The sequence below is a fragment of the Macrotis lagotis genome, chromosome 5, assembly GCF_037893015.1.
Source record: "Macrotis lagotis isolate mMagLag1 chromosome 5, bilby.v1.9.chrom.fasta, whole genome shotgun sequence".
Taxonomy (NCBI): domain Eukaryota; kingdom Metazoa; phylum Chordata; class Mammalia; order Peramelemorphia; family Peramelidae; genus Macrotis; species Macrotis lagotis.
In genome coordinates this window covers 79,936,465-79,953,793 of record NC_133662.1, presented here as the reverse complement: position 1 = coordinate 79,953,793, position 17,329 = coordinate 79,936,465, and the positions used below count along the sequence as shown (strand labels likewise).

Below are 17,329 nucleotides of genomic sequence, written 5' to 3'. Positions count from 1 at the left end.
TTAAAATACATAAAATATATTGTAAAAATTTTACATATGTCTATATAAATGTATTTTTCCCTTAATAGAGCTGGGTTGTATTTCTATATTTTTATCTCCATTGTCTAGTACTGTAAGTGGTACAGATTAGTTATTTAATAAATACTTGATGATTTGGTTTTCTGGCTTTTAGTTTGTTCTTTATTTGTCAATACCATGCAGTAATGATGAAAATCAGTCCAGTATTAAATATTAGATTAATAATTGTCACTGGAAACAGTCATTGGAAAAACTGGATTGTTTTGGTTGCTCTATTACTTTACAAATAGGAAATTTTAAGAATAATGTGCTTTCTTAAAAAAAATTAATTTATTGGGGATTTATCTAAAATCAATTTATTGATTATGCTTTGACCCAATAGACATATATTGAAACCACCTTACAAAGTAGTTCTCTGAAGTCTACTTTATTGATTGTTCTTAGAAAGGAAGGATTTGTCTTTCACCTTCAATAATATGGTGCTAACTGATCCATCTTATTTGTCTCTCAGAATTGACTTGATCACATTGTTAGTAGTCTCTTGAGCTAATTTTCCTCATTCTGCATCATTTCAAGTGCACACATTTCTCTCAAGGCTTCATAATCATTCCTACAGCACAATAATATATCATTTTCATTTATTATTTCAATGTTTTGCTTTTTTTTTCATTTCTAGAAAAGGATCAGCTATAGTAGATCTCTCTGGAAGAGGAGACCCTTCTTTGAGTTGCACTGTAATGCGAAGTGATGGGACTTCTCTTTATGCAACCAGGTAAAGAACAACCTCAACCTCAGACTGTGTGTGTGTGTGTGTGTGTGTGTGTGTGTGTGTGTATGTGTGTGTGTAATGTTTTGACATGTTCTTTGATCAATAGTAAAATGTTGACAACATAAGCTCATAGACTTGAAAACTTGATGGGACTTCACAGGTCATTTGGGAAAACCCTGATAGGTATTTTTTATCTTAGAATACCTATAAAATTCTAGAGGCACATTTCATTACCAGTTAAAATCAAGGACTATTATTTGTGGAAATGTTAATTTAGTACACAGTGCCTGGAAATGATGTTTGTTGACTAGTTGATATAAAAGATACTAAATGAAAGATTCCTAGGATGGCAGAGGACATTTATAGTTTAACAACATAAAATTTCTCTAGGCACTGGCTCAATAAATTAGAAGTTAAAATAAATATGTTCTGTTTTAGTTATATTCACCAAAATTGAGCAGTAAGAGGCAACCCTAATATCAGTCCACAAAAGTTAAGCATGTCTTTGTTCCAGAGAGTGAGCACAGGACTATATAAAGAGGCACTTTCTGTCCTCAAGGAGCTTACGTTCTATTAGGGGAAATAGCATGGACGTAAATATGTACAGATATACAGGATATAGGTAAAGATAGGTAAATGGATGAATAGTTAGATATGTGCTCTGTGTGCATCTATATCATACACACACACACACACACACACAGACATTAATTTGCAGCAAGGCTTGGGAGAATAAATGGTAAGGAAAATCTTCATGTAGAAGATGATGCCTGAGGTAAGTCTTGAAGAAAACAGGATTCTAAAAGATAGAAATGAGGAGTGAGTACATTCAAGACAGCCAGCGCAAAGACATAGACTGTTGTGTAATTATATGGAACACCAGTGAAGACGAGTTAGACTCGATTGTAGAGCATATGAAAGTCTGTCTTAAGGCTTGAAAGGGATATTGGACTTTAAATGTCAGAAATGTTTTATCACCCTGCCTTAGGAGGATCACCTGAAAGTTCCCAGATTTGCAATTGGTTGTGCATGAGGCATTACTTCACAATCCCTAAAGATTTTTGTTTGTTGTCTCTCCTGTTGTATGTTTTTTCTTTTCCTTTTTTACTGTTGCAGGTATCATCTTCCTTCCAGTTTGCAACCTTAAAGACTTCAATTTCTCCCTCTCTCACTCTTCAATTATAATCAATTCAGTTCTATATCCACAGCTTTCTCATCTCTCCTCTCTTCTAACTCACCTTTTATCTATTTTGCCTATTACTGTAATTCTCTCCTGATTTATCTCCCTCCCTTAAAGCTTTTTCCTCTTCAATTTAGCCTCAACATAGCTAAAAAAATTAATGTTCCTTAAACACAGGTCTGACCATGACACTCTGTTCGAAAATCTTCAGTGCCTCAGACATAGAAGGTCCTCAGATGCTTTTTGAATGAGTAATACATTCAACATGCACAATTCTTTATTTGAGGGCCTCTTCTTATCCTGGTGTTATAAGTAATAGCTAAGTTAAATGTCACTTTCACTTGCCTCCTTTTTAATTCTTTGCCATCATCACCCATTTGAATCAAACTTCATGACAATTGTCTATTAAAAATTAATGAGCCGAGTTTATTGAACTCACTTAGTTCTGGGATTGTGCAAATAGAAAAGAGAAGAAAATAGAGCATCAATAAATACATATAAGTACAGCTGCAATAAATCTTCCTGTTTCTGGGGCAATGTTTTTCTATAAAGACACATACAAATAGCTCTCACCAAATAATCTCATTTTTAATCAATCATTTCTTTAGACAACAGTTCATATTTTGCTTTCTCATGTCAATGGGAATTCTATCTCTTAATATGTATTCCATTTCTAAATATATATAAAAACCATAAATATACACAAATAAAAAATTTTTATTTTAAATAAATATGTATTAAAATATTAAAGAGGGTATATTTATGTGTGTGTGTGTATGTGCCAGATTGGGGTAAGGAGAAAGGAACACCTTTTTCTAAATAGAAGTTTATTGGTATTAGCAGGGAACTAAAGATTACAAGAAATTTTCTTTCTTCTAGCAATCTCTTTTTCCTAGAAAAAAATATTCAAGGGGTGGCTAGGTGACGCAGAGGATAAAGCACCAGCCCTGGAGTCAAGAGTACCTGGGTTCAAATCCAGTCTCAGATACTTAATAATTACCTAGCTGTGTGGCCTCGGGGAAGCCACTTAAGCCCATTTGCCTTGCAAAAAAAAAAAAATTATTCAAAAATCTTATAGGCCTTCAAATGGAAGCACAGATACTAAAAGGGGGCTTAACTGTCCTTGACATTCTCTTTCTGGGTTTTTCTCCTTGTTTTCACTCATAGGCTTTTCAATGTTCTTTGATGAAATTAAGAAAAATTACCAATGCAGAAGTTGTTACATTGAGTTTGTAAAATATTTTAGACATAAGAAAATTGCTTCTGTGCCCTGGGTATCTCAGGTTCAGTGTGTAACTGTCATACCCTTCTTTATAAGAAAGTAGTTTAAAATCTGTTTCTGAACAAATGAATTCATACTAATTAGAAAATAACATCAAGGAGGGTACTGAGGTGATTCCATTACTTTCATTTTTTGCCATTCAATAAAAACAACAGCAAGATTTTTGTTGTAAAGGCATTTCTGTGTTTAATATAAAAATTTTAAATTATCCTTCTAAATGCTTCAGATTGACAAAGTTTAGCTCTATGAAAAATTTATTTTGGGGGTAAGATATTTGCCAAAGTTGAAAGTGCACAAAGCTGATCAAGCTTCTTGGAATATCAAATGCTGACAACTCTTTTTAGATTTTATAGTGTAGGGCCCTCCTGGGCAGGAACTTCCTCTACCAATGCAGTCTGGCATCACCCTGTGACTTGTCTGAAGGAGCTGCCCTGGGGACCCTGAGAGATAAATGACTTCTCCAGTCCATGTCAGGAGCAAGGTTTGAATCCAGGTCTTCTTGACTTCATCACCAGTTCTCACCTACTCTGCCATGCTGGTTTTCAACACCTCTAGGAAAGCACTATGCTAGAAGTTGAGAAAACTAAAGTACTGGCTTCATCTTTACCATTAATAGCAGTATGATGTCCATTATTTTTCTGAGTCTCAGATTATTATTCTGAAAAGTTTGATTTGAATTCAAATGATTTCTCAAGTCTCATCAAGTTCAAAAAGGCTATGAATTTAACATTTACTTTTAAATTGCTTCCCTTAGATTTTTATTAGATTTCTGCTTATTTTGTCTTTACCCTTCCTTTTGAGATATTTTATATATTGAATATGTACTAAATTTAAAAAAGTAATACTAACAAAAAAACTCTTTGCTTTAAAGTTTTTATAATTTAAAATTTATTTTTCATTGTGTTTATTTTGAACATCAATTCTGTATTTTATTTTTAACTATAAAGGGAGGTTTTTGCCAAGGAAATGTATATTCACTCATATTCAGTTAAGAATGCTTACCTTTGCTAATGACACAAATTTAAAAGTCATTGTTAATACAGGCAAAATAGTCAAGGAATTTGCTGAACAGCTTCCCCCCCCCCCCAATTTTAACTTTAAAAAAAAAGAAAACTCATAAGTAGGTGATTGTAAAATCTCTTTGGCAACTTAGTGACTTTCATATCCTTTTTTAAAAGTTGTCTGCACATTAAGTTTGAGGGTTCCCAGATTTGTAATTCATGGTACATGTAGCATTCTTGAAAAGTTACTTCACAATCCCTAAAGCATTTAGCTTTTTATTTTTCTTTAGATCTGAAGAATATTGTTAGAAGCACAAAGATCTAAGGAACTTCTAATTTATGAATTCATTTTTCAGAGATCTTGCAGCTGCTATTGATCGAATGAACAAATATAATTTTGATTCAATGATATATGTGGTAAGTAAACAAAATAAAGAGTAGAAGGTTGGAATTCCTTGCTCATAAAGATCAATTATGCAAGTGGGCCTTTGGAGCCATTCTGGAAAGCAATTAAAAAGATTAATTTCTGCCCAGTGTTTTAAATCTGCTACAGAAACAATGTGATACTAAGCATATTTAAACAGCACATTTTCAAGAAAGCTGTCTTTAAAGAAATCCCTTTTCCTTCATTAAAATGAAATTCTACTGCACTTTGAAATAGCATTGCAAATATAACTTAACATGTAAACTTACACTAGAGGAGGGGTTCTTAATCAGGGGTACACACTCACCTCCTTCTTGGAGAGGAAATGTGTCCAATAACTTTTTTAAAATGTTGATAGATGTATTTTAATGTAATTACTGTCCTTTGTAAAATCTTATACATTTATTCATTTTTCTAAAAGGAGTTTCCAGAATGGTTAAGAACTCCTGCTCTCTCAATTTATGACTAAGGAAGAGATGGAGAACATCACTAAAAACAAACTAGATGATTTAGATTACATTAAATTAAAAAGCTTTTGCACAGACAAAACCACTGTTACCAAGATTAAAAGAAATGTAGTAAACTGGGAAACAATCTTTACAACTAATGTTTCTGACAAAGGACTCATTTTTAAAATATACAGAGAACTGGGTCATATCTTAAAAAAAAAAGCCAATCCCCAGTTGACAAATGGTTAAAGAATATGCAAAGGCAATTTACAGATGAGATCAAGGGAATCCATAGTCATATGAAAAGTTGCTCTAAATCATTACTTATTAGAGAAATGCAAATTCACTTCTCTGAGGTACCACCTCACATCTCTCAGACTGACCAATATGATCAGAAAGGATAATGATCATTGTTGGAAGGGTTGTGGGAAATCTGGGACACTATTACACTGTTGGTGGAGCTGTGAACTCATCCAACCTTTCTGGAGAGAAATTTGGAACTACGCCCAAAGGGCAACAAAAATGTGCATACCCTTTGATCCAGCAATACCACTACTGGGATCATGAAAAGGGGTAAAAACATCACTTGTACAAAAATATTCATAGCAGCCCTGTTTGTGGTGGCAAAGGATTAGAAATTAAGTAAATGTCCTTCAATTGGGGAATGACTTAGCAAATTGTGATGTGTGTGTGTGTGTGTGTGTGTCATGGAACACTATGGTTCTATTAAAAATCAGGAGGGATGAGAATTCAGGGAAGCCTGGAGGGATTTGCATGAACTGATGCTGAGGGAGATGAGCAGAACCAGAAAAACACTGTACACCCTAACAACAACACGGGGGAGATGATCAACCTTGATGGACTTGTTCATTCCATCAGTGGAACAATCAGGGACAATTTGGGGCTATCTGTAATGGAGAATACCATCTGTATCCAGAGAAACAACTGTAGAGTTTGAACCAAGCCCAAGGACTATTACCTTAAATTTAGAGAAAAAAAAATTGATATCTTATTGTCTGATCTCGCTATCTCTTATACTTTGTTTCTTCTTTAAAGATATGATTTCTCTCTCATCACACTCAATTTGGATCAGTGTATACCATGGAAACAATGTGAAGACTGGCAAATTGTCTTCTGTGGGGGGTGGGAAGTAAGATTAGGGGAAAACTGTAAAACTCAAAATAAATAAAATCTATTAAAAAAAAAGAACTGCTCTCTTGGAAACTATACTAAAATAGTTTCACCTGAATGAATGAATATTTTATATAATTTCAGCCCAGTTAGTTTTTGTTTTTTCCTTGGTCGCTCTGAAGGCTCCTTCATCTCCTACACTTTCTCTTCTGTTGCCATTCTTAAAAGAATCAGTCTTTAACTCTAAAACTTCAGAACTTCTTTGCTATGGTCTCCCTCTTAAAAATGTAAATCTTAAAGGATATTACTCTTATTTATTATTTGTAGTTCATGGTTTTTGTCTTGTTTCTCCATCATACTTTGTAATCAACAATGTAGATTACATTGGTACTTTACTTATTAACCAGTATGTTAATTTTTGTCACTGTTATTATTTAGTGGGATATGTTAACTTTGTTTAGTTTTCTTTCTGCTTTAGATTAAACTTGAAATGTCCTTTTCTAAGTTTATCTTCTTTCCAAGACAGATAAAGGCCAACAAAATCATTTTCATCAAGTATTCCAAATTCTGAGGCTCATGGGATATGAATGGGCAGAAAGGTAATGTCTGTCTATATGAGTGATATATTTCTAAACCTTGGAAGCAGTCAGTGCTAACTAACTTATTTTGTTTTCGTATCACCTGCATTTCCCAATATAGGGAAAGAAGCACTTCTAATAACAAAGAATAAGAGGGAGAAAAACTAACCAAACAAATCAGCCAAGTATTTGTAGTAATCAACTCCAACTTATTCTTTCACCTTTAAAATGAATAGAAAGAAAATGGGTAGAAATTCATTTCAGAACATAGAGTCCCATTTACATTGGTGGGTCATTTTTGCATATTGCCTCTTGCTGCTTATTTCATTTTATACCAGTTCATCACTTACTGTGTTTCTCTGTATTCATCAGTCATAGTTTCTTACAATGTAATTAATAGGTTATTCATGTACCAGTTTAATGAATGATCTATATTTTTCTGTTGTTACCAAAATTATTCCTAAAAATAATTTGAAGTATATGGTATCTTTCTTTTTATCACTTACATCCTTGGGGATAAATGCCTGGAAACATAAACATTTTAGCCATTTTCTTAATATAATTCCAAATAGTTTTCCAGAGTGATTGGACCAAATCATCTTTCCAAAATCCCTCCAATATTGATTACTTCCATCGTTTGTCATCACATTTCTGAGTTATTGAAACCTAAGGGCCATTTTCTCTCATTAGTACTTTGAAATAAATTTTCATCTAACTTGTAATAATTGATAATTCTTTGAGAAGTTTGTTATGTTTTGACCAGCATTTCAAAAGCTTTCATCTCTTTACTTATATAAATGAAATTCTTCATATTAGTTATACATTACTTCAGTAATTTGATGATTACCTGTTTTAAGTGAGCAGGGGTTTTTTAAATCACTTGTCCAGTTTATTCACTTTCCTGCTGTTTTTTGAAATGGGGTTGTTCAAAACCTTGACCTCTGCATGTTAGCTAAATTCAGTTATTTGTATTAAATAAAAGGTATGAAAGTTCAGCTCCTCTCTCTTCCTCTTCAGGTGTCAGCATGTTCCCTTTGGAGTTGTCCAAGGAATGAAGACTAGAAGAGGAGATGTAACCTTTCTGGAGGATGTTATAAATGAGACTCGCACAAGGATGCTAGAAAACATGGCTTTTTCCAAGAGTGAGTTTGCATTTTTTAAATGTTCTTATAGTAAAATTGAGTTGTTTATATGAAAATGTATTATTTAGCATAATTCACTAAGGATCAGAGTAGCTTCCATCAGTTAAAGATACCAGAAATCTTCCAAATAACCTCAGGGAAGTTCATATCAGTAACATGAACTCTGAAGTAATAACTCACACTTTTAAAGGCAGCAGTTTCGATTTCCACATGAGCTTTGTGAAGATTCTGTATTATACAGTTTTGCTTATCACAATACCTTTTGTCTTCTTTTTCTTGGAAAAATGACTTATGTTATCCTATGGAGTTTGACAAAAATAAGAGCTTGGGGAGATAAAATTGTTTTACTTACCACTGAATACTAATTCCATTCCCTAGCATATAAAGTATACTTTTTTGAGTAGAGTCAAACTGATCTAATATAATAAAGTAAATAAATTATCTCTGTGTATTTTGCTCTTGCTGGTTTCCTAGTCTTTGCATATATCTTAGACAAATTATATTCTCCACTTAAACTGTCTGGCATGTGTCCTGATGTCATATAAATTAAATTCACTAGCTTTTGTCTGTTAATATTTTATAGCAAGTAAAGAACTGGAAAATCCACATGAAATTGCAGAAAGAGTTGGACTTGCAGCACTCATTATTCAGGTTAGTTGAAATTGTGCATCTCTTCAAAAATGATCACTTCTAAAAACTTTTCTTTTATTACTGGAAGCAAAACTGCAGAGTTCTTTATCCTTTCAGGACTTCAAAGGTTACCTGTTGTCTGATTACAAGTTTAATTGGGACCGCGTCTTTCAAAGTCGAGGGGACACAGGTGTTTTCCTGCAATACACACATGCGAGACTGTATAGGTAAGCAGAGGCTTCTGGAAAAGTGTCTGTCCTCTCTATCCTCCACTTGCCTTCCTTCCCACAAATTATAGTAACCTACTCTTAGTACCCTTCTAAGACCAGGTTCCTCACACTCTGTTTTTCTAAACTTCCCAACATCAATTTTTGTGCCTGGACCAATACCTATAAATTAGAGGATAATTGACTTTTATTAATGAATGTGGTTATTATGTTTTGGGATACATGATTTAGTTCATTGTATCTTTAAATTCATGTTTTTTTTCAGGCTTCTCCCATTCCTTGAAAAATATAATTTGTTGAGTTGCTTTCTTGCCTTCAAATGTCCATTCTGCACTAGTAATCAGTAATGGTGTGAGGGGAAAGAAATGGAAGTGGGAAGACTAAAAAGAAAGAATATAAAGAAAAATTAAAGAACATTGCAATTTAAAAGCTAAAGCAGTAAAGCAAATATCTCCTAAACATATGATCATTTATTTATCTTTAATTCATCACATTTCTTAGAAGCAAGGTCTTTTAGATGTTAAAAAATAGAATGAAAATTTATTTATACAAGATCTTGAAACAGAATTTAACAGAATTCCAAAGAGTTTTCTAGGTCAGGTAACTATCCATCAGAGCCTGGAATGCTCCAATTAAGTCAGAAGGCCTAAACTGTTTGGAGGGATGCTTAAAGGCAAATTTTCTACCTGCCTCCAATAGTCGAGTATTGGATTGGATTGTTCTTTAGGAAAAAATAAACCGCACAGCTGTGTTATTCTTACTTGACTTCCCTGATTTCAAAACTGTTTTGAATCCCCTAGTCAATTACTGTTTAACACATTGCATTCTAATTCAGCAAATTATTATCACCTGTTACGTGAGAGGTACATGATAGGCACTCTATTGAGGGATACAGTTGTAAAAACAGAAATACAAACAGTATTCTGAAACAGGAATAAGTATTAAAAAGTAAAGGGATCAGAAACATCCCCTTAGAAAACACATGTGTTGAACCTTCAGGAAATTAAGGATTCTAAGAGCTGTTTTAGAGGAGGCCACATTCTAGGGATAGAGAAGCCTGTAAAATATTTTTGGAGGGCAAGAAATATACAAGGAGCTGTTCTTTGTACTTTGTACTATACATGTCTTTTTGGCTGAAAAGTTCATAAATATTACCAAGCCTCTAAGGAAAAAACATTTAAGAACCTTGATGTAGAGAAAATGAAAAGAAGAGGGCCTACAGTAATCTGAGAGGATATTCATAGTTACAAAGATGACAGTCAGGATTCAGTCAGGAGCAACAACTTGAAAGGAGTTGATGTCAAGAAGGAATTGAGTGATAAACAATGTCAGTTACTATAGGAAAAGTCCAGACAGACAATGGTAAGCTCAGAATTGATCGGTTAAAAATCATGGCTATCCTGGAGAGAGAAATTTCAGTCAAGTGGTGACAGCAAGAGGTTGAGATGTAATTAGGAGGAGAGGAAATAAGTAAAGATAGATTTTTCATGGACTTTAGTTGTAAAAAGGAAGAAACTTCAGAGACTGGTAGCCTAGTTAATCATCTAACACTTATAAAATACCTACTGTGTGCCAAGGACTCTTCTAGGGGATGCTTCAGAAATGAAGCAGTCTCTGCTCCCAAGCTGCTGCTTATATTTTATCAGGGATGACATACAAATATAATTAAAAATATACAGGAAAAATAAGTCTCCTCAGGATAAAAATAAAGTAATTCAGGAAAGCAATAGTATGCTCTAATTGTTTTGGACAGAACCTGGGCTATGGGTTGGAACAAGATTGTGATTGATTTTAAAGGCCATATAGAAGATAATGTTTGACCCTAGAAGCAAGATGGACCACTCAAGACTTAGTGGAATAGGGAAGTGATCAGAAGTGATCAAGATAAGGGGCAGCTAGGTGGCACAATGGATAGACTAATGGCCCTGAAATCAGGAGGACCTGAGTTCAAATTTGGCCTTCGTTTACTTTAAAAAAAAACTACCCAGCTGTGTGACCATGGGCAAGTCACTTAACCCTACTGCCTTGCAAAAAACCAAAAAAAAACCCAAAGTGATCAAGATAAATAATTTTGGCAACTGTGTGAAGTATGAACTGAAATAGGGAAAATTTAAGGGAGGGACTTCAATTTTGAGGCCATTAGCAAGAGAGGAATGCTACCCTTGGGAAGAAAGAGAAGGTATTATATGCTAGAGATATTGTGGAGGTTAAAAAAAATGACAAGATTTAGCAAATGATTGGTTATAAAGGGTGAGGTAGATTGGGATAAATTGCTTAAAATGACAGGGACAAGTGAAGGGTTTTTTTAAGGATGAGAGAAACCTGGACTTGTTTGTGAGTATCATGGAAGGAGCCAATAGAAGAGGTTAATAAGGGGAAAAATAGATTTTCCAAAAGATGCAGGATTTAGTATGGGATCAAAGTTGGGCCATCTTATCATCAGATCCTAAAGCTAAAGATGAGAAAAAGTCATATAAAATAGGAAATTCATAATGAAAGGCCTTGATTTTTTCAACATTTGAGAGTGATAATCTTTGTTAAGAGGGCAGAGGAAGGGGATGGTGTGGGAGGCTTAAGGAAAGAAAAGAAAATTTAAAGCCACTATGGAGAGTGAGAAAAGGAATCAGGAAAGTATAGGAGGACTGATGATGCAGCAGTAAGGGCCCATTTGAAAGCAGATTGTAGTAGTGGTCTCAGCATAATTGTGAGATTTAGTCCAGTAACCTAGAATCAACATTTTGAAAGACTTAAGCAGCAAAAAAGAAATAAAGAGGATGAAGGGTTTGACAGAGGATAAATGAAGCAGAGCTCCTAGGAGTCATTTTTTTTGGTGGAAGGGAAAAAAAACAAGAAAGGGGAATCTAGGATATATTTTATTGACTCACATAGTTGGGGTACACCTCCTGAAGTCTGTATAAGTGATGGAAGGAGTGAATAGACTTGGCATCACTTGAATCTCACTTTGATCTGAATTGCTCAAAGAATGGTAGAAACCTTGATCTCAGCAGAGAAATGGAAAGGATGGGAAGAGAAGAGAAAGAGAAAATGAACAGCAATATATCAAAAAGATTATATATTGCAAACAGGTTAAATTAATACTAGGAATGTGTGTTGATTCAATATTATGAAAACTATCAGTAAGTGGGCCTTTCTTTAATGTAGTAAATCTTAAAATCAAGAATCAGCAGCATTATATGTAATAGGGATATAAACTAGAAGTCTTTCCATTAAGAATAGGTTAAGCAATAATGAACATTATTCCCCCTACTTTTTGGTAGTGATAATGATAGTAATAGCATAAGAAAAAGAAATTAAGGAACTGTGAGCAAGCAAAGGAAAACAATTGTGTTTTTTGCAAATTATGTTTTACTTAGAGAAACCTAAAGCATTAACTAGATAATTAACTGAAACAGTAACTTTAATAAAGTTGCAGTCTTTTAAAAACCCTCATTAATCATTAGTATTTCTATATATTATCAACAAAATTCAATTTGGAAAAAAAAGAGATATTCCATTTAAAATAACCACAGAATGTATAAAATATTTGGGTGTCTTATCTACCAGACACTCATAGGAACAATATTAGCACAATTACAAAAGATATGTTAAACTCAAAAATTCTTAAATATGTAATTGAAGAAATTGTTACTAGCTCATAGGTAGGTTAAAACAAAGTATTAAAAATGACAAGGCTATATAAATCAATTTACTTATTCACTGCTATATTCTATAGAGCCAAGAAAAATACTTATAATTATGCAGGGGAAAAAAGATCAAGTATCTCAAGAGAACTAATAAAGGGGAAAAAAGTGGAGAAGAAAATCTAGCTTTCCCATATCTCAAACTATACTACAAGGAAATAATCAAAAAAATTATTGCTTAAGAAATAAAAACCTGCATCAGTAGAACAGCTTAAATATACAACATACAGAAAGAAACAAACTTAATAGCTTAATTTTTATTGGTTTTTGATTCTTTACTCATAAAGACCTCAGCTATTGGAGTAAAGATTCACTAACCAATAAAAACTTGCAAAGTTTGACAAATTAGGCTTAGACCTGTAATTCATACCATACACCTAGAAATGCTCCAAATTAATTAGACATAAAGTCTTAACATAAACAGGTTAGAAAAGCAAAAAATAAATTACTTTTCCTATGTATGAAAGAAGAGTTCATAATCAAAGAAGGGATAGATAAAGGTGGTTACCATTATGCTTTTTATGCTTCTCCTATACTTCTTTCATATTTTTAAAAATGTATTCCTCATTTTAGAGGGTAAGTTTCTAATGTGTAGCAAGTGCTTAATAAATATTTGTTGGAGTGAGCTTATTGTAATGCTTGTCACTAGCAAACTGTATGGCTATATTCAATTCCCTTTGTATTCTTTTCCTTCTGATTTTTGGTCTCTATTTGTAGTTTAGAAGAGACATTTGAATGTGGTCCTCTGAGAAACATCAATGCAGCTTACTTACATGACCCACAGTCTGTTTCCATACTCCAACATCTCCTCAGGTAATTTTCAGTCTAAAAGTATGTTTCTGCTGGTTGAAATTACCAGGAGTCTCCTGCTAAACATAAGTAGATTATCTATTCCATTTCCCATGCTCCAAGAGTGTTGCACCTAAATTTGTCATGAAGAGGAGGTAGTTAATCTTTTTTTTTAATGTCAAATGCACTTTGAGACATTGATTCATGTTCGTGGAGGTAAATTCTTACCCTTAAAAAGAATCGGTTATTCCTGAGAAGTTATTGCCACAGCTAGCTATGCTTTCTATCCCATATCAGCTCTTCTGGGTCTTGAGCCTAACACTTTTATTGTAAAGTTGTTCTCCCACTTAAAAACCAAACATACTACATTCTAGAAAAGGGAATATGTTATAAATGGCCAGGAACAATGTTTCTTTCTCATAGCAGTTATCCTACAAATGACTTCCGGAGGGTATTGGTTTTCTCCTGCAGAAAAATTGTTCACTAAATTTGAAGCTAGAGATCATTAGAAGTTCTTTTATGTTTGCAGAACATAACATTTTAGTGAGTAAAAGGCCTACCTTAGTTTTTTTTTGTTGTTGACAGTCGAGTATATTTTCTGAGCTTGAGCCAGATTTTTACCCAGGTAGGAAAAATATAGCTTTGTCAAAGTACGTATATCAGTTTACAATCTACCCTTTGGCAGAATACTAATTTCTCCATGCAGCTAAAAGAAATTAAATTTCTTATTGATTGTATCAAGTTTCCTAGATCTGTATGTTTGGCAGTAGTTTTTGTGGTTTTTAGCTCCCCCCCCCCCACCCCTTAAAATGAAAAGGATTGATCAAATTCCCGTTTCAATTCCTCCATTTAGTGTCAATTCTTTCCAAATGGAGGAATTCTCTGGTAAATCAACATCTATTTTAGAAAAGAGAAAATACAAACTTATCCCTCACAACTTACCAAAAGGTTAATTATTGTAGGATATTTCTCAGGTGTTATAAATCTCTTAAGTCGAGTGGGGTGTATAGTGGCTTCCAGGTGGCTTCCCAGCATTCTTTATTGTAAAGCCAGCATCCCTGTTCTCAAAGTTGTTGGTCATTTTATATCACTTCACAGTGGTTCCAATAGAATACTGTAAGTGTTGGGCATCAAAGTGTTATCTATTGCCTTTGTTTCTAGATCTATATTTTGGGATATTTGAACACTGTAATTGGTTTAATTAAAAGAGAAAAGGAAAGAAGAGAATTGGATTTGTCTCTTCACTTTTTCCTCATCAAAATAAAAGCCTTTTCATAGCACAGTCTGAGAAACCTTGCAGAAAACAAGTGATCCGTTGCACAAGTAGTCATTAGAGCATAACAGGATTTATATCAAAACAAAAAATGGAGGGGTTATAATTTTTATTGATGACCTGAATTTCTCTCCCAAGCTCTGAAGCATGTGGTAGGTACAATAAGCAAGCTAATATTCCCTTGGAGCTTTTGTTTAGTACTTCATACGTCTCTTGCATGGATGGGGTAGATAAAAAATAAAATCTTGGCTAAGAAGTAGAGAATAATCTCTAAAAAAATAATAGTGACCATTCCTTGAATCTGTTCTTTTTATCTTTTTTTCCCCAAGGCAATGAGGTTACGTGACTTGTCCAAGGTCACACAGCTAGGTAATCATTTTTGTCTTTTTTTTTTTTAAGGTATGATGAGGTGCTTTATAAATCCTCTCAGGATCTTCAACCCAGGCATATTGTCAGCTACCTTTTAACACTGAGGTAAGGAGACACTCTTGTCAAGATAGTAGACCCAATGGGGCAGCTAGGTGACGTGGTGGAAAGAGCACCAGCCTTGGAGTCAGGAGGACCTGAGTTCAAAGCCAGACTCAGATACTTAATTATAGCCTAGCTGTGGGACCCTTGGGCAAGTCACTTAATTCCATTGCCTTGAAAAAACCGAAAAGAAAAAGAAAGTTGTAGGCCTCTCATACCCACTAAGTTCTTACCTTGAAACACTTTCACCCTGTATGTCATTATCATTGAGCTCTAGTATTGCAGATGTGTTTCCTTAAACCAGAGTCTAGTTTTACCAGAGATCTTTCAAAGTTCTCTTAGCTTAGCTATTAGAGGATATTCTCAAAATCGTGGAGTTTATGATGTATTTTCTTGGCATTTTATTAAAGCTCCTTTATCAGAACCAGCTAGCATATTCTAAAATCTTGGACAAATTTTGAATAAAAATTGGGTCCAGTTCTATGAAAAATAATCATTTCCAATAAAAGCAGTATTATAGGAGTGAAAAATCAAATATTTTGATATATCTTTTGGTTATATGAATGTTTCCTCTTATTTCCTCATGTTTCAAATTGGCTTTTTTAAAAAATCTTACTTGGTAATTAATTTTCACATCTAACATTTAGGGATTTGTATGCAAAGCATAATAGTGAGCAAGGCTACATGAATTTTTTTAATTACTTATTGCTTAAGGATGATTTACATAGTCAGAAGCCTTGACATGGGCTTCTGAATAATTGTATACCTAAAACAAAGAATCTCAGAGAAGTAAATGTTTTGTTTCTGGTGTCTTGGGAAATGTGAGAAGTGAATTATGGAGTAAAAAGCTTGGTTTTTTAAGTGAGCTGAGTTGCTGTTTGTCCTTTGTTCTTAAAGGACGTCAGAGAGGTGATGCCATGACATCCAAGTGAATTGGATTTAAGTGAGGTTGGGGGCTGTGCTAAGCCATCCATGGCCAATTATGGATCAAGACAACTAGAGATGACCCTGGATGCAGTGATAGCTCCTGACCTAAAGCTTAGATCTTTAATAGATCTCACTTTGGCTGAGGCAATGCTTATTCAGTGTTTAAGTCTAGCTAAGAAAGAAATAAAGCAAAGAAAGCCTTTTTAAACCTAGTTTAAAAAAAAATTTTGGAGAGGGGAAGAGTAAGGTTTGGCCTTGTACCTATTGGCCTAATTGGCCAGAGAGATTTGGGGCCAGGTAAACCCCAAGATAATCAGGCCAGGTGTTAGCAATCAAAATTTATATTCCTTTGGGTAGAGCACCTTATAGGTAAGTGGAGAAAGAAAAGAACTTAGTGAATGCAGGTAACATTGTTCAACAATCTTAAACAAAACCCATTTATGTAACATACACAGCTTGTTGGGGAAGGAGAGGGATTAGGACACCTTAACAAAGAAAAACGCAGCCCATTACCATTCAAAAAAGAACATTCTGACTTTTCACTTTGGAAGAAAGACTGCTGAACTAGGAAACATGGGAGCTGATCCTACCCTCTACTCTAGCTCTGCAGCTTTGTTCAAAATAATTAATAAATTAATCAGTTCCCTCTTCCCAAAAAGTGAGCTGTTTCGTGAAAAATGATTAATGATTGGGGGGGCAGTCTTTGCTAGTCATTTTTCTGTATTAAAAATTACATAATGAGAGAGTAGACACAGGATCACTTTTTTTTTGTTAAAGTATAATTATATAATTTCTTTAGTTTCACTCCAAAATTCCCTTTGATTTATAGGGATGGCAGCAATTGTGGGTCCAAGAATGTTGTATTTTTTAGCATGATATGGTTATTTCTGAAAATACTCACTTTTACCTCTTCTTGTTTTAGTCATCTTACAGCTGTGGCTCACAAAACACTGCAAATAAAAGGCAGTCTCCCTGCAGTAGCTGAGGTTTGTTACTACTTTATCATTTGGCTTTTCTATTTTATTCTTTTCAACACAGTACCTAGTTAATACAGTGGAACTTAAAAGCTTTCCTTTATTACGTAGGACAGATTTTTCTGAAATAATTCTGCCCATAAAGATTATTGTCTTTTAATTTTTAGACAATTTAATGTCAGTCTTTTGAAAACAAAGTTCTTACTCCAGATGTTGGTACATCCTCATAGTTCAGTAATAGCCATATTATTACAATAGGGCTATTTATATTAATTTTTGTATAGGAAATTGAGCCCTTGAAGTTTGATTTTTTTTTAACAGCTGTAATCAATTCATCTGCCACTTGAACTTGCCAGCAACCTATCT

General features: G+C 33.9%; 1 protein-coding gene across 2 annotated transcripts in view; it reads left to right on the top strand.

Moving 5' to 3' along the window:
• The window catches only part of RARS2 (arginyl-tRNA synthetase 2, mitochondrial), a 70,914-nt gene that overhangs the window by 50,094 nt on the left and 3,491 nt on the right, over window positions 1-17,329 (top strand). The window contains exons 11-19 of one of the 2 annotated variants that reach the window (XM_074187124.1): window positions 695-790; window positions 4,607-4,667; window positions 6,777-6,853; window positions 7,850-7,974; window positions 8,558-8,625; window positions 8,722-8,831; window positions 13,250-13,345; window positions 14,994-15,068; window positions 16,912-16,975. In XM_074187124.1, the coding sequence (XP_074043225.1) occupies window positions 695-790; window positions 4,607-4,667; window positions 6,777-6,853; window positions 7,850-7,974; window positions 8,558-8,625; window positions 8,722-8,831; window positions 13,250-13,345; window positions 14,994-15,068; window positions 16,912-16,975 (772 nt within the window). Of the gene's footprint in view, window positions 1-694; window positions 791-4,606; window positions 4,668-6,776; window positions 6,854-7,849; window positions 7,975-8,557; window positions 8,626-8,721; window positions 8,832-13,249; window positions 13,346-14,993; window positions 15,069-16,911; window positions 16,976-17,329 lie in introns of those variants that run through there. The other variant, XM_074187125.1, reaches the window with a different exon arrangement.